Source organism: Polypterus senegalus, chromosome 14 (assembly GCF_016835505.1).
Source record: "Polypterus senegalus isolate Bchr_013 chromosome 14, ASM1683550v1, whole genome shotgun sequence".
In the NCBI taxonomy this organism is placed as follows: domain Eukaryota; kingdom Metazoa; phylum Chordata; class Cladistia; order Polypteriformes; family Polypteridae; genus Polypterus; species Polypterus senegalus.
The window spans coordinates 9,189,461-9,214,723 of record NC_053167.1 but is presented as its reverse complement, the minus strand read 5'-3'; the positions used below and the strand labels follow the sequence as shown (position 1 = coordinate 9,214,723).

General features: G+C 38.1%; 1 protein-coding gene across 1 annotated transcript; it reads right to left on the bottom strand.

The window, feature by feature from the left end:
* Position 1: 1 nt before the first annotated feature.
* On the bottom strand, positions 2–23,466 carry tbc1d20 (TBC1 domain family, member 20). The gene is made up of 8 exons (XM_039735863.1): positions 23,220–23,466; positions 20,538–20,723; positions 6,808–6,888; positions 6,455–6,641; positions 5,391–5,492; positions 4,932–5,073; positions 1,932–2,116; positions 2–1,512 (listed from the first exon to the last, which is right to left on the bottom strand). The coding sequence occupies exons 1-8, from the start codon at positions 23,281–23,283 to the stop codon at positions 1,257–1,259; spliced, it is 1,203 nt and encodes a 400-aa protein (XP_039591797.1). The 5' UTR covers positions 23,284–23,466; the 3' UTR covers positions 2–1,256.
* Positions 23,467–25,263: the final 1,797 nt, after the last annotated feature.

Genomic DNA, 25,263 nt, shown 5'->3' with positions numbered 1-25,263 from the left:
GTTTGTTTTATTTTTTATTGTGCATCAGTGAAAAAAAATCTTTGTATCTGGGGTCTGACAATCACAGAACATAGCTAGGTTGAGGAAGTGAGTCAGATTTACATTATATACTGTAAATAGTTCTGAAAAACTTACATTTTACCTTGACTATACATAACTGCAACAACAAACCAGCAGAGATCACTGACTTAATGCATACCTCCAGGATTTGCCACTGGACAAAACATTTACAGTATAAAACATTCTTAAAACATCAACAAGCCAGATCTGTCCTGGCAGACATCTTTTCTAATGACAAAAGGGGCAAGGTATTTATTGCAGCAGACTGCCTACTTGGCGAGATGGGTAAACCTTCTTATGGCATTTTGTTTTCCTTTGACTTTTCAGTATTTGATGAGTTGACACTCCTTAAGGAAAGTAAAGCTCAACCACTGCTTAAAAGTAAAAATTAAGAGCAGTCTAGGCCAACTTCATGACAAGTGGTTTTAAAAGAACCAATCAGTGGATGATAGTGACCATCAGACAAAGAAGCAGAACTCTGCCTTTGTGACTTAGACGATATTTGTAATGGAATGATTCCACAGAAACGGAACCTGCTGCTTGCACTGCTCCATTTTCTTTTCACACAGGAAACCAACTAAAACAGGAGGTTTGAAATCTTCAACGGTTTCACGACATGAATTTTCGCAATTCTGAGACAGTTTCTCTGCTAAAGAATCTGCACCAATGAACCATATTACCATTCAAGAGCAGGCACCAACCCATATTAAAGATCCTGCAAACTTATTCCATCAAACAGGAGCTTTTCAAAAAAGAGTAACAAATATTTACCAGGATGTCTATAGCTACTGTGACTTGCCTAATTAGCCTGTGGACATGCAGAGAGCACTAAACAAGAGTAGCTGCCTGATAAAGTCCTAGCAACATGGCCAATAAGCCCAAAAATGTAAGTTTGCAGGACATTGCCTAAATAATGTCACTCTTTAAATGATACATGATAATTCTTCTCCTGCAGAGCATACTCAGAATTGTGAAGATGTACATATAAAGTGCACAGACAGTGTGATGTGCAGCAAAAAAAAAAAAAGATGAACAGTGCTTATTGTTGTGTTGGTGAAAAGTCATCAAAAGGTACAAAAGTGAGACACAAAGCTTCCTTTGAGATGAAGAATAAATTTTAGTTTCATTGTCCTCTCAAGGCAAACTGAGGCATTTTATTTTAAAATCAAGAGAAAAAGGAAGACCAATTCCTGCTGTTAAGGAAAAATCTGCAGGTCAATCTTGGGCGCCCACTCCAATGCTGTATTGACCACTGCAAGTGCTGCTGCACCCAGGGCCACAGTTAGTCCCATAACTGCCAGTTTCATAAAGCGATTAGTCCGTGGCTTTACTATGACACCTCTGGCTTTAGCCTCTTGACTAGCCTGCTCCCGAAAGCGCTGTCTGAGAACCATGTCTGGTCTCTGCTGGGCGGACGCCAACTCAAAGTCTTTAAAGGTAGATGCCGCAGTCCTGTCAGGAGAAGCAATGCACACAGCATTAGGTATGAGAAGTTAATTCTGCCATGAAAAGAAAGTTGTGTTTATTTGTTGTGCGTTTTTAGGCATAACATCATAAGTAGGGTAGAAAGATAACATACATTCAAGCTTTAGAGACACATTATTAGTATTATCACTTGTTATTACAAACTGAACATACTTACCTTTCAGAACTCGTGAGAGACCTTATGGTAAGAAGGATTTCCACAAAAATGGAAGCTACTGAGCCTTTGAGGCTTAGTACACACATAATAAAAATAAGCTGCCATGAAAATTACTGCCACATTCAATTTTTTTTTCTGCATTACAGACCCTTACTGCATCTCACTGTGTCTTTGAGTATGAGCTTCTATATTTACACCCAAATTTGTATGGCTGCTTTTATTGGCTTACCGTTGACTCTGCTGCAGAGCGGCCTCTCGAGCAAGCTCGGAAGGAGGAAACTGGACAAAAAGGTCTCCCGCTCGACTGATGAGAGTCTCATAAGGTAGGTCCTGAGGAATTTGTGAGAGGAGATGATGAACCGCAGCCATATCACATTCACTTTCCAAAACTTCATTTTCCCGGTACAAAACAATCTGGGGGAAAGAGGAGACATTAAACAGAGACTGTGTGAAAATTAAAAAATGCAGTTCATCATGAAAACATGACAGACCACACTTGCATGCAGCTGCTAGTCTGGAAGCCAAAGCAAAGTGTGAATGTGACTCTGGCAGATGACTCACTTTGGCCAGACTTTTTGCCCAGTTTTAGAATTTTTCAAAGAGCATTAAAAGCAAGTACATCTTCCAAAAATAGCACACATTCCAAGAATTTTTGCACTGACTTTACCAATTACTGCCTGCATTAGTAAACCTTCCCCCAAATTAATATTCTAGACAGAAAACAATCCTTTTGAATTTAAGTACAGTGGAACCTTGGTTTGCGAGCATAATTCATTCTGGAAACGTGCTTGTAATCCAAAGCACTCGTATATCAAGAGCGAATTTCCCCATAAGAAATAATGGAAACTCAGATGATTTGTTCCATAACCCAAAACAATTCATATAAGTGATTATATTTTGTATTAAAGTAAAAATACATAAAACAAATTAATCTTTACGTTACCTTTGAAAAGAATCATGGCTGGTGTAAGGGAGACGAGAGAGAGGAGGGTTATTGTGTGGATGACTTTCACTCTAACTGATGGAATCCCCGCTATCTGTTGGTTCACTGGAATGTTCTTTTTTTTGCGACTTTAACAAGGAAACCTAGCCAATGACAGTTGCTTTTGCCTGAAGAGTCGCTACACTTGGGCACAAAATAAAAAAAAATGCTTTACGCACTGTTAAGGTTTCTAAACTCTTTTAGAATTCCACCCAACAGGACGACACATGGAAGAGCAACCCGAAACAACCGCAGGCTCCCAGCGCTGTAGCAGTTCACCATAAAAGCGAATCCGAAAAGATCGTGGACATGCTATAAGCGCCTGCCGTTGACGGGTGATACAAGGAACGTTATAAATGTAGGGCACAGTATTACTTGGCCATTAACCTGGCCATGACCCTGCCTGACTCCTGTGTCTGTGTATAGGAGAGCGGCAGATCCCGCTACAGTAAATAACCGTGCTGTTCCAGTTTCAAGCTGAATAAAGCTGGTGTTGCTAAAGTACTGAAACTCAGCTTTGTGTTTTGGGGTGCAAGACAGGGACTCGCACGTTACAACACACACACGTGGTCACAATGCTATAGTAAACAGTATACGCTTGTACGGATGTTGACTATATGAGTGAGGCACGCCAACTGATGACTACCCACAATCCCACAGCGAGAGAGAGAGAGAGAGAAGAACCATCAGCTCAGTTGTGATCATGTGACGCTCGGCAGACAAAGCGTATACGTACTACTCGTATTGCAAGACCTCGCTCGTTTATCAAGTTAAAATTTATTACAAATTGTAATTCGTCTTGCAAAACACTCGCAGACCAAGTTACTTACAATCCAAGGTTTTACTGTATATAACTCAAAAGTAATTATTTTTAAAAACAGTCAAGATAGTTGATACATATCCGTTGTACTAAATGTAAGTATCAATCTCGCATATTTTTTGAGATCCATGTATTACACACTAAACCAGGGGTCGCCAAGTCTGGTCCTGGAGGACCACCGTGGCTGCAGGTTTTCATTTCAGTGCCCTGTTTGTGCTGCTAATTAACTTCTTGTGAATTCATTTTATTTGAATTGCTTTTTTAAGATTTGTTCCCCTGATCGTTCCTCTGAATTGCTTCATTTCTTCCTTAATGTGACGTGAGTGAGCCAACAGAAGACCAACTAAGTCAGGGCCTCAAACTCCAACCAGTTGCATAATGAGTCTTGTTGTTAATTAAACCTGTTCTTTAATTCCATGGCGTGTTGCTGCTGTCATTGTGCAATGGAAGACATTTCTGAAATTTTTGAATTTCTCTTTTCTATGAGCTCCGTTAAAATGTTTTGGGGACCTGAGCAGACCAACATTCCTGAGACCTTCATCTTTCTTTATTTTCAGATATTGTATGATGGACACCAGTTGTTTTGGCTCATTTTGTATCTCATTATTGTTTAGCTGCTAATTAAGGAAAAAGAAACAATTAAGGGGTCTGAGTCTTCAAGAGCAAGTCAATTCAAATTAATCCAAAAGAAGTTCATTAGCAGCAAAAACAGGTCACTCATTAAGAAAAGGGTTAGAATGAAAACCTGCAGCCACGGTGGTCCTCCAGGACCGGAGTTGGCAATCCCTGCACTAAACCAAATCACACTGTGGGTGAAGTCTGACTCCTTTTAAGTCGTACTTTATGAGTTTGTGGAAATTACACGATTCAATAATTTTACTTTTTCTCCTGTAAATCTCTGAAAAAGTTGCTTAATAACTAAACAAAACACAAATTTTACGATCAGCATTGGCACACATTTTTTTCAATGCTGCTAAAACTAGAAATACTTTTTTAGCCACAGACTTCTATTTTTTAGGCACTATCTCTCATCTGGTTCAGCTTCAGAATTGACAATGGAGGCATTTTTCAATAATGATTTTACTAGACAAGGGATTCCAGTGCATCATCTGAATCAGAAACTCCTATTTGTAAATATCATCAGTTTACTGTTAATACATACACAAAAGAAATACATTAACATACTCCAGGTTTTTATTTTTTACCTCAGTAAATTCTTTTAAATTGTTCAAGTTTTATCAATGTACTGGTCATAATAAGAACAACAATCATAGTTAAACCATCTTATGAAAAATGGTAAGAGTTTTCAGGCACATTGCTAGGAGAGGAGTGACTATGGAATACTGGCAGCTGCCAGCAATGCCCAATCAGACATTCTCAGTATTGACCTAAAGTCACTAAGGAGCACATGAATACAAAATACCTACCACAGCAGCAAAATAAATAGGCATTAAGGGGTGGCAGGCCAAGAAGAAATCGTATAACCGCACAACATGCCTGAAGTCTGAAAGAACATGTCCAAACCAAGTAATAAGCCAACTGAGAGCAAAGATGGTGCCCACTTCAGCCCTGGAACAAAGAATGAAACAGGTATTTATTACATGTTGTCTACTGTAATGGAGATATTGTTAGTAAAGTAAGTATTTTAGAACACCACATGGTGTGCACAATGTCAGAGTCACACTGGGAAACAGCACCTGAGCTATGAGATGAATAGCCGAATGAGGCATATAGAAACTGGAGCTGCTGGGGATTAATTCTGTGTTTTTCTACCACTACATCACAAGTGCAATTAAGAATAATAATTTACTACGTCCAATCCTGGTAGTAAAATCTAATACATTTTTAAAAATCTACATACATTACAGAAACCTGTAACTTTTTACCTCTGCATAAAATCGTGCACTTCTGGGTTCACTCTCTCAATGATGGGCATGAGATAATTTAAAATATGCTTTGTGTTGTCCATTGTGGGGTCCATAAAATCCCTAAAAAACAAAATGTGAGGTGCACAGGCATCTCTGTTACTGTTTAAGGCTCTTCAATTGGATATTTCCCAGCAATACAGCACAAAACAGGCTCATTTAAGTATGGTAAGGCATCAGATTGATTGTTGTGCTAAGAAGAAACAAACTGAACAGAAATCAGCAGTGACTTATACTAGAAATAGGGCAGACATGACAGAGTTGGGGAAGAAAATAAGAAGAGGTTGTCGTTCCAAAGGACAAGAGTAAACAAAAAAAGCATGGGCCGTGAAACACACGGCAAACATTTTGTATAAGGAGACTCAATATGACATGTCAGAAATTCAACAAATTACATCAAGAAATGTTAATGCTTTCAGTTAATTTACACGGGGTGTAGAAACTGTGAAAAGAACTGTTGTGTTCAAAAAGTGACTTCAAAATTAACTGAAAATGGTGCAAAATGTAATGAATAAATACCAAAGATGCACATATTGGAAGAACATTGCTAGTCAGTGAAGAAAATCTGAAAATTCCATGTTGGAGATTCAAAATGCATGGTAAACACATGGGCTGTGCAATCTCTTGTGCGTGGCCCTGCTTTATTTAAAAAACGCACGCAAACAATAAAACATCTGGCCACAGGGAATAAAGTTTGTGCGGTTTCCTGGTGCATGGCCTTCACATGTGCTTGCCTCCAGTACACCATACTAGATTGTGAAAAGAATTGGTACACCATGATATCGAGAATCAGATACCACTTTACTCAATGGTATTTCAAGCCCACTAGTGTTTAATCTAATTTGAAATCAGAGAAAAAGGTTGTATGTTTCCACTGCTTTTAAAAGCCACATTTATTAAGGTAAAATAAAGAAATATAGCACTTACTAAACATAGTATATATATATAGTGTCATGTGAACAATGCAAATTTGAAATGGGTGGAGTTGTATTTTAGTTACCCACTGAAGCAGCTACGGCCAATACCTGAGATGATGAGTGGACAGTTTCTCCACCAGAGGGGTTGCCAGCTCCTCACCTAGTACAAGTAGGAATGTGACCACTATATCATGGTAGCCCTGATAATAGTGCAACTGAGGGTTCTTCTTTAGAACCAACAAAATGATATCTATTAGCTTCTCCTGTAAATCCTCTCGCTGGTCATCTGGCATTCCTGCAGACCAACCAAAGAAAAAATTTAAAGGTAGAGATTAATTACTCTGTCAAAGTTGAATAAAAATTGTATCCGGATTTAAAAACCAAAAATTCCACCATATCTATGTCTCACACGATATGAAACAAAAGAGAAGACCTTCAGCTCTGCTCACAGTAGTACTGACCAGGAGGAAAGCGGCGCAGGGAGCGACGTACATCTAGAAGAACCTGGTTGTAGTCCTTGTTGTTTTCCCGTAACTCCTTTCCTAAATAAGAAACAAAGATCTGTCAAATAAGCTAAATCTTAGCTTGTCTATTTGATAACATAAAAAAGAAAATCACAGCAGCTAAATGAGAAACACTCAAACTGAGATGCCAGCCAGCAGTACACTTTCACTGAAGAGGAACCCAGCATCCTTACCATGATGCACACGCACTGTAACAACACATGGAGAAATATGTGGGAGTCATAGTTGAAGTCAATAATACCAAAGCAAGCCATAAACAAACCAAGGCTACTATTGTTGACCTTAAAATAATAAAGAATTATTTAGTTAATGAGTTTTGTCTCTCAGACCAGCCACAATCTAAGCAGCCTTTGTAATCTCCCCCATGTATGTAAGCATTCCAGATCGCTCTAAATTCCCAGAGATACACGTGTTAAGTTAATTGTTGAGTCGGAGTTGGATGGCACAGTGTGAGCGAGTGTGATCTACAACAAAAAGTTATCCAGTCCAGTACTGGTCTCTGTGTTGTGCTTGATGATATGCCAAAATAGACTACAGAACCCAACTCTTACATGTACAGGCAGATATTTGAAATGGATGGAATTTTTTTTTTTTTTAAATAAATACAGTACATCAAAAGCTTACCTGCTAACCATTTACAATTTCCCTCTACCCTCCGAGTCTTGAGTGTCCTAAACACCATGACCATGAAGCACAGACAATGGGAGAAATAGAAAATAGCGTCACCTTAGACTGCTTCTCACAGCCCATTGTCCATTGACCAGGCAGACAGGTCCCCCAAACATTAACTTGAATTTTTCATCAATGATGCAGTTCCCATTTCATCTTCTCTGCTGCCACCTGGCCTTACATTATGCATGTGGGATGTTTTCTGCTATTTTTTCTGTTTATTGCTAACATCTGTGCTGCTTTATGCATAGTGATTTGTGCACTACTCTGACTCAACCTACAAAAAAACAAACTGAATATTAAATAGTATGTTTACATAAACTGAGCTGAATATTAAATAGCACGTTTAAGGACGCTATTGTGCTGAGCTACAAATCTGAGACAAAAGGCATTAACAGATTTGAGGCCATGCTTGTTAGTGGTGATGAAGAAATGGAAAAAGAGTGACTCATTTTGCAACAGATAATGTGGGTAAGATTATTTAAGCCCTCTAGGGTGATGGGGATGTTGCTTTGTGAATAAGTTTAAATTGATTTAGAACTGTCACATCAGGTGCTTTTACACAATAGTGGATAAGAGTAAAATATGAAAGCATTAAATATTCCTGACTTAAAAAAAAAAACATTTGGTTTACACTTTCAGTTTAATCATATTTAATGGTTATGAATGCATAATGTTGCACATTTATGGCAATACTTTTCTCTTTTGAAGAGTTGCAAAAGAGAACACTAATCAGGTTTAAAGGAATAAAAAAGGCTAACCTGTCCTGGTCTGTTCAAATTATTACCAGACACAGAGCCATTATGAACTGAACCAGAGTCTGGTGACATTTAGAAAGAGAGAGAGAAAGAGAGAGATGTAGAGAGAGGTTCTGTTCAGTACAAGAAAAGCAAAACATTTTAGCCAGCAGCTGTTATCACATGTATTTCAGAAGAGATCATCCACCTGATGCTAAGCATGTTCGGGTCTGGCCAGTACTTGTATGGGAGACCAACCAGGAAAAAGCTTAAGTTGCCACTGGAAGAGGTGTTGGTGAGGCCAGCAGGGGACACCTACCCATTGGTCTGAATGTGGATGCCAATGTCCCAGTGCAGTGATGGGGACACTGTGCTGGAAAAATGGTGCAGTCCTTCAGAGGAAATGTAAAACCGAGGTCCTTAGTAAAGAGTAGGATGTACCCTAATGTCCTGGCTAAATTGTCCATCAAGGTCTGGTCATTCTGCTCCCCTAATCATCCCCATCTCTGACTGTCTAACTATCTCTCACCCTTCACCACTTAACAGCTAATGTGTGGTGAACTTTCTGGCAGAAAATGGCTGCTGCTGCTTCAGATGGCTCTCCACTCACTGTGTAAAGCGCCATATAAATGGAATGAGTTGTTGTATATGATAGACAGACATAACCTTTGTTTTCATCCTTGTCTCAGGGTATACCCTCCAATATTTAAACATCAGTCTTGCCCTCTCACTGAACAAGCACAAAGATTAAGAAGTTATGTATTGGATTTTTTGTTCTAGGTCTATTTAGACTTTTCATGTAATGTGTTCACCTGTTACAGGCTAAAACAAAAATTTAAAAATATGGAAAATAAACAATAAGATTAATCAGTTGTCACAGATACTGAGAGAGAAGAGAAATATTACTATACCTAATTTAACAATACATTGCTGCTTTAGAATTTGTAAATCTTCATTGTTATCTTTAATTATTAACATTTTTGAATGAAATAATTGTTTAAACAGAGCTGGCTCTTTCTCTCTAAAACAAAGGATTAATATTCACAAAATGTATGTATTGATTTGGGTAGCTAATGCACACAAAAAAAGAAAGAAATAAATAAGTTTCATTGACACAATCAACAGTATAACTGGGAGTTAAAATAACTAGATATTCATTTATCCAATGAAAAAATTATAACCAGGATAAAATTTAACCCTTCTCTACTGCTGATTGCAGAAAATCTTGACATATTAATTTTGGCCGTACAGGAAGGTACAGCAGATAAAGCCACAGCTTAGGATGCCCGAGATGAAGGTGTTTCAAGACGAGTGTCACTAGTGAAGCTTACTAAACCATAGAAAATGTATCAGCCCACTGTAACACAGTCTCCTAATGAAGAATATCTACAACCTGTGCAAGCCAACATAGGTGGAGGACTCTGCAAAATTATCGCACAGAGTTGCTAGAAAAAAAAATCCTATTCATAACTTAGGAAGAAAAAGCAAAATTAAGAGCAGGGGTCTTAAACTCAGTTCTTATGTGGCTGCTAGGTTTCATTCTAGGCAATTTCTGTATTAACAGCCAATTAATCTAGATAAATGAATATACTTTGCACTACAAAGCCATATAAATAAAATGTAAGATATACCATTAAAAGCAGCATTTGCCTTTGAATTATTGAAATGGCTGCAACAACCACTGAAGCTATTGCAGTCCTCTGTGAAATATTTTGAGACCCCTGCAAAAGGGGTTGGCATCGAACTCAGTTAGATATATTAGACATTTCTTTTTTATTTTAATTGGTCCAAGATAATTGTCCAAATGCTTTTTGACCAGAAGTAACTCAATACATATAGTTAAACAGCAGCTGTCTATGGAATAAATAAGCAACTTAGGTTTTGAAGAAACATAACAAAACAAGTCAATTAAAATCAAGGCAACAAAGTATGTTCCATTAGCAGCAGTAACTTGCTACTAATTCAGAAGGTGGCTGAAATGAAAACCTGCAGTCCTCCACAAACTGAGTTTGAGACTCCTGGGTAACAGTAATGGCATCCAAGGAATGTAGCAAGAAGAAAGCATTTGCTTGCTAAAAAAAAAAAAAAGAGAGTATTGCTGCCATAACATGTTTAATAAAAGACCACCTAGATATCCATCCAGACTGCTTCAAGAATGTTCTCTCAATGGGATAACTTTAAAACTGGTCTTTGGGACCACAATAAAAAACAAAAATCAGAAATGGTTTCAGGCTGTTTTTTCACCAGTACATGAATGTCCTAACATAACTACGGGTAGAATAAATTTCGTCATGCTAAAATATTTTGAGAGGGAGCATTCATCAGATTTAATTAAGCCAAAAATGGGAACTTAAACACAGTATTCAAGAAAATTAAAAAAAAAAATCAATTTAATAGAGAACTGTTGAGTTTTAGAATGGCTATGACAAAGTAAAGATCTCAGGAAAATTAAAAAAAGGTCGCAGCAAGCAGAGCTGTAGAGTAGCACTTACTGTGTTACAGGAATTGGAGTCGGTAAAAATGTACCAACACCGAATCGGACAAGCGGAGATAGGACTAAGGCCTACATATGCAAGTCTCAGCTAAACTTCAAGTCTCAAGTTATAAAGATTACATTCAAGCAAGTCAAGTCACTGGTTTTAAGCAAGTCAAGTCAAATCATATATTTGAGTAAAACAGTGCTTACATTTTCACTACTCTCTGTAGCTGGTCTCATTATGATAAATGTGTGTGATGTAAACTAACCTCAAAGCTCGAAATAGACTTTCTCAGTGAAAACAATCCTTAGTAAGAAGTAACAGTGTCTAGCATATAAAAAGAATAGTTTCACTTTAAAGTAATCTACATATATACTATCAATTTTCCAATTTTCCCATAAGTGCAGTGTGTGTAATACATGCAGCATTTAAAGAGAATACATTTTCAAAGGCCTTGTCACTTCAAAATACCCATCCATCAATTTTTTTTTTAAACTTGTTGAGCCTACCCCAGCAAGCATAAGGCACACGGCAAGATTAATCCTTGGAAAGGGCATCAGTGCTTTGCAGGTTGAACACACAGACACACACTAGGGCCAATTTACCATTTACCTGAATTTTTTTGGACTATGGGAGGAAAGAAACACGGACATGTGGAGAACATGGAAACTCCATATTGGGAAAACCAAGACATAAACCCTGCATGGAGCTACCACTACATTACTGTGCCACCCACTTTAGAGTATCATTACATAATCAAATCTCATTTTAAAATAATTTCTTTAAACAATTTTGCATATTTATTAATTAACAAAATGTTTCAACAATCCACAGTCATTTAGAATGTATAATACATGTCAGCTGTAGATTTTACTGTATACCTCTGGCACTGTTTAGTGTAGTGTTTGTATTTTCTCATCTCCCATGAAAAAAACTTAAAAGTTACAATGAAACAACACGAGGGCCGTGAATGTGAGCGCTCTACAATGGCATGCAGCAAATGAATTAAAGAGTTAAAGCAACCTTAACTTGGACATCATTTAGTTTACATGAGGCATCTTCACATTATCTAATTCAGCAATCCTTAAAATTTTTGGGATTGTGGAGCCATGTACAATAAAAAGGTTGATCTGCGGAATTACTAAGAAAATATATAAAAAAATGTGTGTGTGTGTATATATATATATATATATATATATATATATATATCCTGCAGTATGGAGGTGCCCCGAAGACCAGCAGAGAATCGTGGACAATGGAGTTTTTATCCACAGACCTGCTGGATACCACAGGGGCCACAAGAGGGAGCTGCAGGGAGGAGCAAAGAGTCGCATGTTCCCTATAACCCAGAAATGCGGATAGACATACAAATGGATCTAAAAAACTTAAGAAATTTCACTCTTGGACCACGAAATTTTTAAAACAGTTTCTTAGCAAGCACTTATAGGCCAAGGGTAACCTACATTCCAAATTTCAATTCCCAAGTCCTCATGGTTCGGGAGATTTTGTGATGAGTGAGTGAGTGGTATATGGCTTTATATATATTTTTATATATTGTGGTGAGCGGCTGGGGGTGGTACCCAGAAGGACCAGAGGAGGGATTACACCTCCTCTAGACCACGAGCGGGTGACCACCCTGGTGGCTTTGGGGACCACGGGAAAGGAACATGGAAACTCAACCCTATAGGGGCCCGTGGTCACTGCCAGGGGGCACCCAGATGCCCGTGGAGCCCTGGACCTCAGTACTCCTGCCACACCCGGAAGTGCTGGGTTGAAGACCAGTGACACCCGGAGTGCTTCTGGGTGCACAGCCGGCACTTCCGCCACACCTGTGAGGGCCTGTGGAAGGTTATCGAGAGGCACCTGGACCACAGCCGGGTGAGTATAAAAGGGGCCGCCTCCCTCCATTCGATGGCTGGAGTCGGGTGAAAGAAGGACAGAGCTTGGGAGGAGAGGAGTGGAGGCGGACCAGAGGAAGAGAGGCATCGTGGTGAGGCCTGGACTTTGGGGGTGAAAGTGGGTTGTGTGCTGCTTCATTTTGTAAATATTGTGTAAATAAATGTGTGTTTAGGGTTAGGGATGCTTAAACAATATCTACCTGTCTGTGTCCAGGCTGCTTCCCACTATATATATATATATATATATATATATATATATATATATATATATATATATATATATACACACACACACACACATAAAGTAATCCCTCGCAATATCGCGCTTCGACTTTCGCAGCTTCACTCTATCGCGGATTTTATATGTAAGCATAACTAAATATATAACGCAGATTTTTTGCTGTTTCGTGGGTTCTGCGGACAATGGGTCTTTTTTTTTTTTTAATTTATTAATTTTATTACAATCAATACATAGCAATCAAGTTTTACAAAAAAAAATTATGCTAAGAACAGATCGATCCCCACCCTTGAGAGAGAGAGCAAGCCAAGCGTGTAAAATTTAAGGCTTGTAAAAATACCTAAATCAACAAATTCTCTGTGCTTTATAAACTCATTTCAAAATATTACTGATTAGATCCTGCCATGTTTTGAAAAAGTCTGCACAGATCCTCTAACTGAGTATTTGATTTTTCCAATTTTAAATAATATAACACATCAGTTTCCCACTGACTTAAAGAGGAGAGTTTGGGTTCTTCCAGTTTATCAGAATAAGTCTGCGTGCCAACAGTGTAGTGAATGCAATCACAATTTGTTTGTCTTTCTCCACTTTAAGACCCTCTGGAAGAACCCCAAACACAGCTGTTAATGGGTTAGGAGGGATTGTGAGTCCAAGGCTGTCTGAGAGGTAATTAAAATTTTTGTCCAGAATAATGTTAATTTGGTGCAGGCCCAGAACATGTGACCTGTGAGGCTGGGGCTTGGTTGCAGCGTTCGCAGGTTGGATCATGCCCTGGAAACATTTTGGAGAGTTTTAGTGAGACAGATGTGCTCGATATATAATTTTGAGTTGTATAATTGTATGCTTTGCATATGGAGCTTGAGTGAATTCTCTGCATTGCTACTTTCCACTCCTTTTCTGATATATTAATTGAGAGGTCATTTTCCCAGTGTCCTCTTGGATCTTTGAAAGGAAGGGATTGTAAAAGGATTTTATATATTGTAGAGATGGAGTCTAACTCCTTGAAATTGAGCAATATTTTTCCAGCGTGGATGAGGGTGCAAGATGAGGAAAATCTGGAAGGTTCTGTTTAACAAAGTTCCTGATTTGAAGATAGTGAAAGAAATTTGTAGCTGGAATGTTAAATTTGGAATGTAATTGTTCATAGGATGCAAAGGCGTTGTCTATATAAAGATCTCTAAGCAAGTTAATTCCAAATTTTTCCAGATATTAAAACTGCATATGTTTGTGAGGGTTGAAAGAGGTGGTTCTTTTGCAGGGTGCCACAGAAAGAAGCTTCTCCGTCTTAAAATGCTTTCTACATTGGTTCCAGATTCTAAGTGAGTGGAGCACAATTGGGTTATTAGTGTATTGCCGATAGCGTGTGTTTATTGGAGCACAGAGCAGGAATACAAAGAAGTACTGCAGGATTTTACTTCTATTGCGGTCCATGCCTGTATATGTTCTTCTATTTGTGTCCAGGTTCTTATCGACTGTATATTTGCCGCCCAGTAATAAAACTGGAAGTTAGGTAGAGCCATGCCGCCTTCTGCCTTTTGTCTTTGTAGGGTCGCTCTTTTGATGCGTGGATGTTTAGAATTCCAAATAAATGAGGTTATTGTTGAATCTAATTGCTTAAAGAATGATTTATTAATGTATATTGGTATGTTTTGAAATAAAAAAAGGAGCTTAGGAAGAATATTCATCTTAACAGTGTTAATTCTTCCAGCTAGTGTGAGATGAAGGGTTGACCATCTATGCAAGTCTTGTTTAATTTTTTCCATGCAGACGATGAAATTTTGTTGATATAGAACTTTATGTTTACTTGTGATGTTTACCCCGAGGTATTTAAACTGTTCTGCAATGATAAAAGGAAGGGTGTCTAATCTAATATTATATGCTTGCGAATTCACCGGAAAGAGTACACTTTTATTCAGATTAATTCTGAGACCAGAGAGCTTTTGAAATTCTGTGAGTGCTGCTAAGACTGCAGGCACAGAATTTTCTGGGTCCGATATATACAGTACCATGTCATCTGCATATAATGAGATTTTCTGTTCCAGTCCTTCTCTGCTAATCCCCTTTATCTGATCAGTATTTCGACAATGTATTGCCAGTGGTTCAATGGCAATTGGACAATGGGTCTTTTTACTTCCTGTACAGCTTCCTCAGTTGGTTTGCCCAGTTGATTTCATACCAGGGACACTATTGGCGGATGGCTGAGAAGCTAACCAATCAGAGCACACAGATAAGTTCCTGTGTGCTGAATGCGGTGTTAACCAGGAAGTCTCGTCTTGTTCATTCAGCATCAACGTGTTTCGCTGTGTAAAGAGTTAACTTTTGTGCTCTTTTGTGTTTATCTTTGTGCATAGTCAAGCCCTTCATTAAGGCTCCAAAACGATCTGCTCCTGCTACTGCTTCAGGTTCTGTGCCCAAGCGCCAACGGAAGATGTTAATGATTGCCGAAAAGGTAAACGTTTTGGATTTGTTGAAGGAAGGGAAAAGCTACACTGCTGTAGGATGCCATTACAGCATCAATGAGGCTACAATTCTTTTTATTTAAAAAGTAGAAAAGGAATTTAAGATCTACGGCCGCAGTGTCCTTTTAACCAGGGTGCAAAACGAGTTATAAGTGGATGTAATAAGGCAGTAGTCTGGATGGAATCTGCTTCAGGGATTTGGATTGAAGAATAACTTCGGTGCTACACAGTTGCCTGAAGTGGCTCCTTTAGAAGGGCTGTAACGCTCTCCTTTGTTGTGCAGTAAAATTAATCTCATCGTTATCGGACAAGTCATCGTGTCATTGTTGGTGAGTAACCATAATTAATTTTCTACTTACAGTATTTAGTACATGTATGTATGTTTAGTGTCACTGTACACACATTTACTGTATACAATTTTTCTTGCATTGTACGTATTTATTGCTGGTGGCCTGTCTATCGTAAAGGCTGTAACATATGTGATATCTGAGACACATTTATACAAATAATAATTAATAAACTGTTTTATGATTCAAGCACAATAAATGTAAGTGAAAAGGGCACAAATCATCAATATTAACTATAAGATTTGTTAAAGACAGCTTTAATGTAGGTGTCATATTTGGCCTATTTTGATAAATTGTTTTTGCAGCAGTGACAGTCGACATCTACTTTCACATAATCAAGTCAAAGCACAGTGGATTAAGAACCTAAATACTTACTCACGTAATTCACATTCACTATGATTTTGAACTAAAACTTATCAAAATGTAAACTAGTCTTCAATTTTTTTTTAATATAACTTATGAAAGGTCAGTCAACATACAGTATTTTCTTCATTCACCGACAGATCAATCTTTATTTTTTCATTAAGTTTAAATGGACCCAGAACCCACCAAAACCTTCTCTTGAGTCCTTCCTGACTTTTGGGAAAACAGTCTTCAAATTTAACTTACGAAATTTTACAAAATCTTGATCACAACAAATTTTATTTAGTTAAAATTTTAATCTTTATTTCTCTATTCCATCTCAATAATTTGGTCACTTAAGTTTTAAAGTTATCAAAGAAGCTCTTTTCAATTCTTTGTATCCAAAGTTTAATTGTCTTCATTTGATCTTCTATTTTATTGGAACTGTTGAATGTTTTATGTGTTTCCTGAAGTGATAGGTTAAACTTTTTCAAAAGCGATGTCTGCAGGTAACACAACTTCATGTTCCAGTCTGTATCATTTAAGAATTGTACAAGGTCACAGTTTTTGTTTGATAAGAATATAATTATCTCTGCTCTTAGATCATCACAAAGTGTTTAAAAAAAACAGCAAACATCCACATGTAATAATAGCATAAATAATAAATCAATAAATATTGTGTTAAAGAGGTCACTATAGCTAAAATACACCCGAGGAGATAGGTGGTGAGTTCAACAGCTTCGGTGGCATGTTAGTTGGAACAATGAAGCATCCATCACAGTATTTAGGGCCAACCCTCTAGTAAGTGTAACTGTCTTTATGGATCTTGAAATTACAGTTTGAAGATGTTGTTGTGTCTGTGATTCTTGACCCTCACATCTTGCCGAGGATCAATCTGTTCTTTGCAGTGTAGTCTGCAGTAAACTGATAATATTCAAAATATATAATCTCCAGTGCTCATCCCTCCATTACTGTTGCTATCTAACACACTACTTAGGGCAGGTATGGAGCACTTACAGTATATTAATGCATTGTAAATTAAAGGAATGCAATTTCAAAAATAGAAACTGTGACACTATAACATGAGACTGTATAAGTCATACACCCTAAGTCCAAGCCAAGTCACAAGTCATCAATAAGCAAGTCTAAGTCATGTTTTAAATATTGTCAAGCAAGTCATAAAGTCACTAAAATTGTGTCTTGAGTTGCCCTCCTCAGATGACAATGCATGTTGTAAAACAATTTGTTCAAATTTTCTATTTCACATATACTAATTCGAGTAAAGTATTTTTATGTCTAGCCTTTTGATAAAAAAATAAAGCCTTTTCTTAATTAAAAAAAAATTGTCTTATGGTTAATGCTACTCAATGTTTGTAACTTCTTTAATACATAATATGAAAAAGCCACAAAAGCATCACTGTGACCTTTAAACCCAAACTTAACAGGCTAGGGTGCTAAAATGTAGTCTGATGATTCATGTTAGCAGTAATGAAAATGCCTTGTATCTTGTATAGTATGTGCTTTCAATCAACACGGTAAATGTATTAGTGTAATTACAAAATGAAGAGTCAGAGTCGATGATGCCATAAATTAAGGAGTCAGAGTTAAAGGTTTTGTGTACTGACTCCACAGCTCTGGTGGCAAAAGATGAACTTAACTGTTTGTACAAGGCAACCAGCAAATAGATTAAGGAGATCTGTGTGGAAAAAGTTCTCCAAGGCCTGTTTGCACTCTGACTTGACCTGACTCCTATTCTCCCCAATTTCTATCATAAATAAGATTTTTGTGTAAATACCCAAAACTACATAGTATCCAATTGTTTTAGATCAGATACAGGTTGCTTTCATATGTGGTATTAAATTCTGATTAAAGTCTGGTTGCCCATATCAGATCTGTGATACAACAAGAATAGGGCTGGATTACATTTGTTTGCATTGTTAAACATGTTAAAACCATTATGTCGGACAAAAAACTGTTGGAGGAAATTGTCCTGTATCAACATATTTAGAGAATGAACTATGCTTCTAATATATAGAAAAATAAACAGTATCAGCATAAAAAGTGTTTACTCCATACCTATGCATGTGCAGCACATACTGTACAGTTCACATAAGCTGAATGTGCACACAGTGTGCCTGCATTTTCTAACCTTTCCTCATAAATTATTACCCATTTCCTGTTCTCCTGCATGAATCAGTTACTCTATATCACTGAAAGGCAACCTTTTTCGAGTTGCGGTGCACTAAGTCCAAAAATTTTCTTTCGCAGCGCACCTGAGGGACTGCCCATAAATAAAGTCGTGACGACACAATCTCTATGGACAATCACCAATAAAAACAGTTAATATTACAAAGTTTGAAAGACATTTTATTAATAAAGGAATCAAAGGATAAATCTTAAATTGAATTAATGTGAACGTTGAGATTGTTTTTCAGCACATGAGATTGATGCGAGGATCAGTTTTCGAAAGACAGACGCACATTTCCTTGTCGATCATTTGAAGTCTCTCGCGATTCTTAGACTTCATTTCCGTAAGTTTTCCGTTATCTGTTTTTCCAACATAAAATATTTTTTTTAAACATTATCTTTTTAATCAACTAAGAAAACCTACAAAATTCTGCGGCGCACTCCCGGTTGCCTGACAATGCTCTGAATATGTAAGTCCATTCTTTGTGAAATATGCCTGTTTTGATTAAGCAAAACCTCCACACTACAAATGAATTCTTTAAGAATCAAAATAGAAGTTTCACAAATTTTCAAGGATCAATTCAAGTAATAGAAGAGACACAGTTGACAATAAATGTTGTTGCTTTGCAAACTTGTTTGTATACGTTGTGGTGTATGGCCGGCCATTTATCCCATCCAATACCCCCACACCGCCAGGTGGAGCCCTCCCTGCAGCATGGAGGTGCCCCGAAGACCAGCAGGGCATCATGGACATTGAAGTCTTTATGGACTGGATACCGTGGGGGCCACTAGAAGACGCTGCAGGGAGGAATAACGAGTATTTGCCTTACGCCCCGGAAGTACGTCCGAGTCACATGGACAAGGGGAATGACGTGCTTCTGGGGTAAAGAAAAGGTCTTTTGATCTGACCCGGAAGTGATAGGAGATCACATGGACTGGGGATCGGAACACTTCCGGGTCAGGGATAAAAAAAGGACTCAATTTAGAATTCAGAAGAGCATTTAAACCATCACCCGAGACGTATAAAATACTACGGCATCCAGCTGATCCAGTTACAAATTAGAATAACAGACCAAACATGCTGTAGATAGGAAGTGTTTAGCCTAACATTTTATACATGCATAGTAACTGTACAGTACTAAAAATGTGATCTAATCCACATTTGCAATTCAAATGTAAATACACTTAACATTTCAACTTGAAATACACATTCACCATTATCCTCTGAGCCACACCGGAGTCTCTAATCCTCCATTTCAATATCCCCCTGCCCTTAGAATGTGTGTAAGCAATTTATTTGGGTTTGTGTTTATGACTGCGCAGTGGGGGTCACTCTTTAAAATTTTAATTTCAATGCTGATGCAAAAATTAAAGCCCTTCTTAAAATAGAATCTTTTGTAGGAGGAAACTCTAAATCAGCCAAAACAGTAAGTAATGTACATTTACTGCTTGCTTCTGTTTAATAAAAAAAATTAAAAAAAAAAAAACATGCCTGTTTAAAAAATAAACAATGCCTGCATTTTGTTGAATAATATTTAGGGAATATGGTCCCTGCAGTGGGCTGGCGCCTTGTGTTGGCTGGGACTGGCTCCAGCAGACCCCCGTGACCCTGTAGTTAGGATATAGCGGGTTGGATAATGGATGGGAACATGGTGTCATTCTATACTGACATTCAATGCAATATCTCCCAACTGCAAATGAGTTTTGTAATACTGAAGCCATGTGAGTGTTTCATGCTTTTGTTTTCTATACTAAACTTTTTAAAATTACGTAAAGTCACAGTAAAAACAAGAAGAGAAAGAATAACTGACAAAGTCACTATAACATATACAGATTCATTTTTTATGTGCATACATATTTTTTAAGTAATGCAATGCAAGATGATACTTATCAGCAACTGCAAACTAAAACATGTGACACAGAACAAGGACAGATTTTATTTCACAATGTGTTCACTTTAACTACTGCACCCAGCAGTACTGCTCTATGGTACTTAAGCATAAAGATACTTTGTTACCGTAGCAATTCTAACAGCCATTAGTGCACACATTTAAGGCATGACTATACCCATTTTCAAAATGATCTTCTGACAACTCTTCAGGTTAAGAACCAGTCCTCCAAATTATGAATTGCTGTAGTTATCAAACCTCCCAAATGAGAAGCACTGTCATGCCTGCAGGGCTCTCCCCTGGATAGAAAATTATTATTTTCTAAATTTATCAGGTTTTTTAAAATATGCAATATGAGAATGAGCAAACTGACCACTTTGTCATATACTGTATCTATACACAAGACCCAGAGCATTTTTCTTACCAGGTTTTCCGGGCAGATTAGTGGTGTTAACATTGAGCAGTTTGGGCCACACCTCACAGCGGATCTCATCTGTCAGCAGTCCTCCTTCACTTATGGACATGCGTCGCAATGCTGCAATGTCCACTGGCACAGAGTTTAGGGCTTGGAAGATATCTGCAATCTTTCTCTTCCGCTTGGACTCAAAATCTGTTAAAAGAAATTTTAAAAATGCTGATGGAACTATAGCATTCTCTGCTGAATGGTATGTTCCATCATTAAAGGCCAGGGGCTGATGTTCACGTACAGGGAAGACATACTCTATAGAGACAATAAACTGGTACATTTTGATATTAGTCATAGTTATTACATCAATGATCATTGTAAAATTACAAGTTTCGTCCTAATCAAGCAGCACCCAATATTTCCTTGTGAACTATCATCAAAACGTTAACAATCTGGTAAATAGGGCTCACTATAGAGTTGGTCTAAAGAACTCTTGCCATTTAGAAATTACATACCAACCCACAATCCATCATTCAGGTGAAAAGCTTTTTCCATACATCCCCACAGTTGTAAAAACAGCATTATATATCTAGTTCATGTAAGGTTGGCATTACAAAGCAGACAGTGTGGCATAGTGGGCAATTCACTGGACTTCAAAGGACAAGGTACCCAGTTTGGTTCCCCACTGTAATAAAACTACTTTTTTCATATAAACAACTGTACGTGTAAAGACACCTTGGGATGGTTTTCACTGCAGAAATGAAGTTGTACAAAATTTTGATTGTTTTCTTGTAACGACAATACATACTGATTAATAATAAAACCTCCTGCAATTTACAAACATGACAAACATTTACAAACGTCCAGAAGTGACGCAGTGGTTAGCATTACTACCTCAAACACGGAGCTCTGGATATGATTCCAGAACTAGTCATTGACAGTGTACGGCTTGCACATTACTACCATGTCTCATGCTTTTTAAATTGGCTGGTAGTGTGAAACTGGTCCAGTATAAACATGACTGGAGTTAGCTAAAGTGTGCCCTGGAATGAAGAGAACTTGTTCCCACCTTGCTCTCAATAATGCTGAACTCCTGCACCACATGACCCTGAACTGGGTAAGCAGATCCAAATTCCAGGGTACACAAAGGTGGCCACCACCACCACCTAGAGGTATAAATAATTCCTTGCACTGATGAAGCAAAATAAGACAACTAGTCACACATCCAGTGCAACAAAAACAGAAGACTTTCCAGCAATTTGTAGACATTCTGATAGGGCAGGTTTTTTTTGCCTAGGCCAACAGAGTAGTGTAATTATTACTGGTGCTTTTGCACAGATCAAACATATTGGGTTTGAACCCCACTTCCTAACAATGTCTGTGTGGTGTTTTGACATTTCCCCAAGGTCTGGATTGGTTTTCCTCTCAAACCACCAAAGTTGTGCAGATTACATTACCTGCCAATTCTAAGGTGTGCCATGAAAGTATCAGCATGTGTAGGAATGTACCTTGTGATGGACTGCCACTCTGTCCAGAGCTGTTTTGTTGACTCTCACCCATTGCTACCTTGAATTAGATTAATCAAATCTGAGAATGTTCCGTGATATTGTTATGATGGTTACCTTTGGTAACATTACTATAATGATCAATAATAATGTGGTACTTGTGGTAACGACAACGTTTTAAATTCATGAAATTCCTCTCATAGCACTATATGTACTACTGTGACATTTTTAAAGTCTAGAGTACCATCTTTGAATCATTTTGTTAAGACATGTATTTCTGCTTCATTTCTTGATAGTTCTAGATTTTTTTAAACTATTATCTCAAGACTCATTCCATGTTAGGTTAACGATCAACTGCAAACGGTACCGCTAAGAGTCCCTGCAGACATGTACACATGATGTGCCATGCAAAAGAATGATTCTTGCACAAGCTTCTTTCATTCTGCACATCCTATACCATCAATTCAGACTCATTCTATCCAGGAACAAAAAGAAAAAACTATTCTCAATCAAGCACACTTAAACGGCTTATAAAAGTTGCTGAATTAGCAATTTCGAGATTTCAATTTCAAAACTATTTACTAATGCTAACATCTCTTCACTTTATGTCAAAGATGCTCGTCTGCATTCGAATTTAAAGAAAGACTTTGAGCGGGCCTGGTAGCGTGTTTCCTCGGCACTTTGGACGATACCGTATATTACGACTGGCAAGAAAGGGCAACAGAAGCAGAGAAACTGAGGGGCTTTTATATCCACATGTAAACATCTGGAGCAAATCTTCACCTTCCGTGCGCTCTAAGACACGATACCCAGAGGGTTAAACCACCCGACGTACAGCGGACACTGGTACTGTACATAAATCAAGCAGACACAATGGGAACATGAGCAGTCCCAAGGAGGTGAAGGCTTGGGAGATGAGGCCCTTGCTTTCTATCCTTAAGACACACATGATACACAAACTGGTACATAGGTCACGCTATACCAAGGCCAGCACTCCGAGAGAATGTCTGAATATAGTTTAGTCCATCCTGAAAGATGGTGAAACACAGTTCTTCGACTACAACGGTCTCCTTGCATAAACAATGTCTTGTTCCTTAACCGTACAACACTAAAGACCAACTTAGTGTTTCACATCTGTAAGCACATACGTAAGCCCTCCCCTCCCTTAAAAAACAGTGATGACGTTTGCCGCTACCTGTTTTTCCCAGGCCATTCAGAGGAGACGTAGCGCCGACACTTCTGGATTTCTTCATATACATCGTCTCGTCATTAGGCTCATTTTATTCTGAATGTATGCAGGTCGCGATGTAACGATATCATGGAGTCACCAAACCTCTACTACTTAGACAGAAGCTCATAACCACCCCGCAACGCACAGCGTTTACCCGTACGCGCTCCGCCCATCACGAACGTAGTGCTGCCCACGATACAAACCCCACTCCTCACGCGAAGCGTCATTTCAACAGTTCCGCCCTCCAAGCAAGCTGTCCACCAATCCTGGCCTTCTGTCTGCTCCGCCCATCGCGCTCAAAGATCAAACTGGGGCTCGTCAGTGGTGTCATCAGTCTGCATTGGTTGGTGGCTGAGCGGAAATGTTTTTTTTAATCTCCTATTTAAATTAAACCCGCCTTTACAATTTAAACAGACGGAATGCACTAAAATCCTTTTTGGGATAGTATTTATTGTGTTACTGCTGGCACATGTACAGAGTATAATGACATTTTTGTAATTTTACACCATTTTTACGGAATAGTAGTCGATCTTTAAAACAGCCCACAAACCTTTTCGTTGAAAATAGCGAGGCCCTTTATTTCCAGCTGTGGTTTATTGGTCACGTATCCAGTACATAAACGCGTCATATTGTCAAAATTTATTTTATTGGGAATATATTAAATAAACCAGTTCAAGATGACAGAACATCCATAAAAAAACTGGCTTATATGAGTTATAATAAATAAATGACTTTGTTAATATGTTAGAATTTCGTTGTTATCACAGACTGTAAAAATATGTTCTATATACTTTAAAGAACCGTTACATTTTTCTAGGAAAATGCATAGAATTAGAAGAAGATAAATATTGTGATACATTGTTTGTACTAAGTAGAATAAGTAACGATAGTTGAATTGTAATTTGTAAAAAAACAGCAGTTCTTTTTATTGCATGGTAGTGTGCTCTTTTTAAAGTAGCAGAACTGTCATGATTGCTTATCATTCCTTTTACAATGAAAACTAAACTAAATTAAAACATACGTGGATCCCCAAATGAGCCTATTGTGCCCATGCTCAGGGGCTCAAAGATAAAGAGGGGCCTTAGGAAAACAAAATCAACTGAGGCCTGATGCCCAGAAACTGAAACCATAAGGTGTCTGTTTTTGGGTAATACTGCCAACCTTGTCTTTTAGGGCCATTGTGAACTCTGGGCACCCAGAACCATACATGGGGTTCTCCCCAATTATAATGACACTAGCTGTGCTCATTTCTAATCCTGTCCATCCTCTTCACAACCAATGCAAAGCTTAACATCATCAACTCTGCCACCTCCAGCTCTGTCTTCTGTTTTCTAGTCAGTGCCACCGTCTCCAACCCATGTAACATAGCTGGTCTCACTACCGTTCTGTAGACCTTCCCTTCCACTCTTGTTAATGCCCATCTTTCACAAATTACTCCTGACACTCTTCTCCACTCACTCCACCTTGCCTGCACTCTCATTTTCACCTCTCTTCCACAATACCCATTACTCTGTACTGTTGATCCCAAGTATTTAAACTCTTCCATCTTCGCCAACTCTACTCCCTGCATCCTCACCATTCCGCTGACCTCCCTCACATTTACACATATGTATTTGGTCTTTTTCCTATAGACCTTCATTCCTCTCCTTTCTAGAGCACATCTCCACCTCTCAAGGTTATCCTCAACCTACTCCCTATTCTCACTACAGATCACAGTGTCATACTGAAACATCATAGTCCAAGGGGACTCCTGCATAATTGTGTCTGTCAACTTGTCCATCACCATTGCAAATAAGAAAGAGTTCCGAACCGATCCCTGATGTAAGCCCACTGTAAGAGGCAATCTTAGAAAGTTAAAGTTTTGAGTTAAACTCATATTAATGTTTGCTTAATTTGAATAGAATAGAATTTCTTTCATAGTCATAGTTAATGGTATAGTCTTTTCCACCTATAAGTCAGTAAGAGATAGAACTTCCTTGCTATAACTGAGAAACAGTCTGATAATTGT

What these genes read in the sequence shown, in the direction of transcription:
- tbc1d20 (XM_039735863.1), bottom strand. Translation starts at nt 23,283, where the DNA reads ATGTATATGAAGAAATCCAGAAGTGTCGGCGCTACGTCTCCTCTGAAT. An exon ending in GAATGGCCTGGGAAAAACAG is followed by an intron (nt 20,724 to 23,219) that starts GTAGCGGCAAAC and finishes TTCTTTTAACAG; the next exon opens with ATTTTGAGTCCAAGCGGAAG. An exon ending in CTGTCCACTCATCATCTCAG is followed by an intron (nt 5,493 to 6,454) that starts GTATTGGCCGTA and finishes TTTGTTTTTTAG; the next exon opens with GGATTTTATGGACCCCACAA.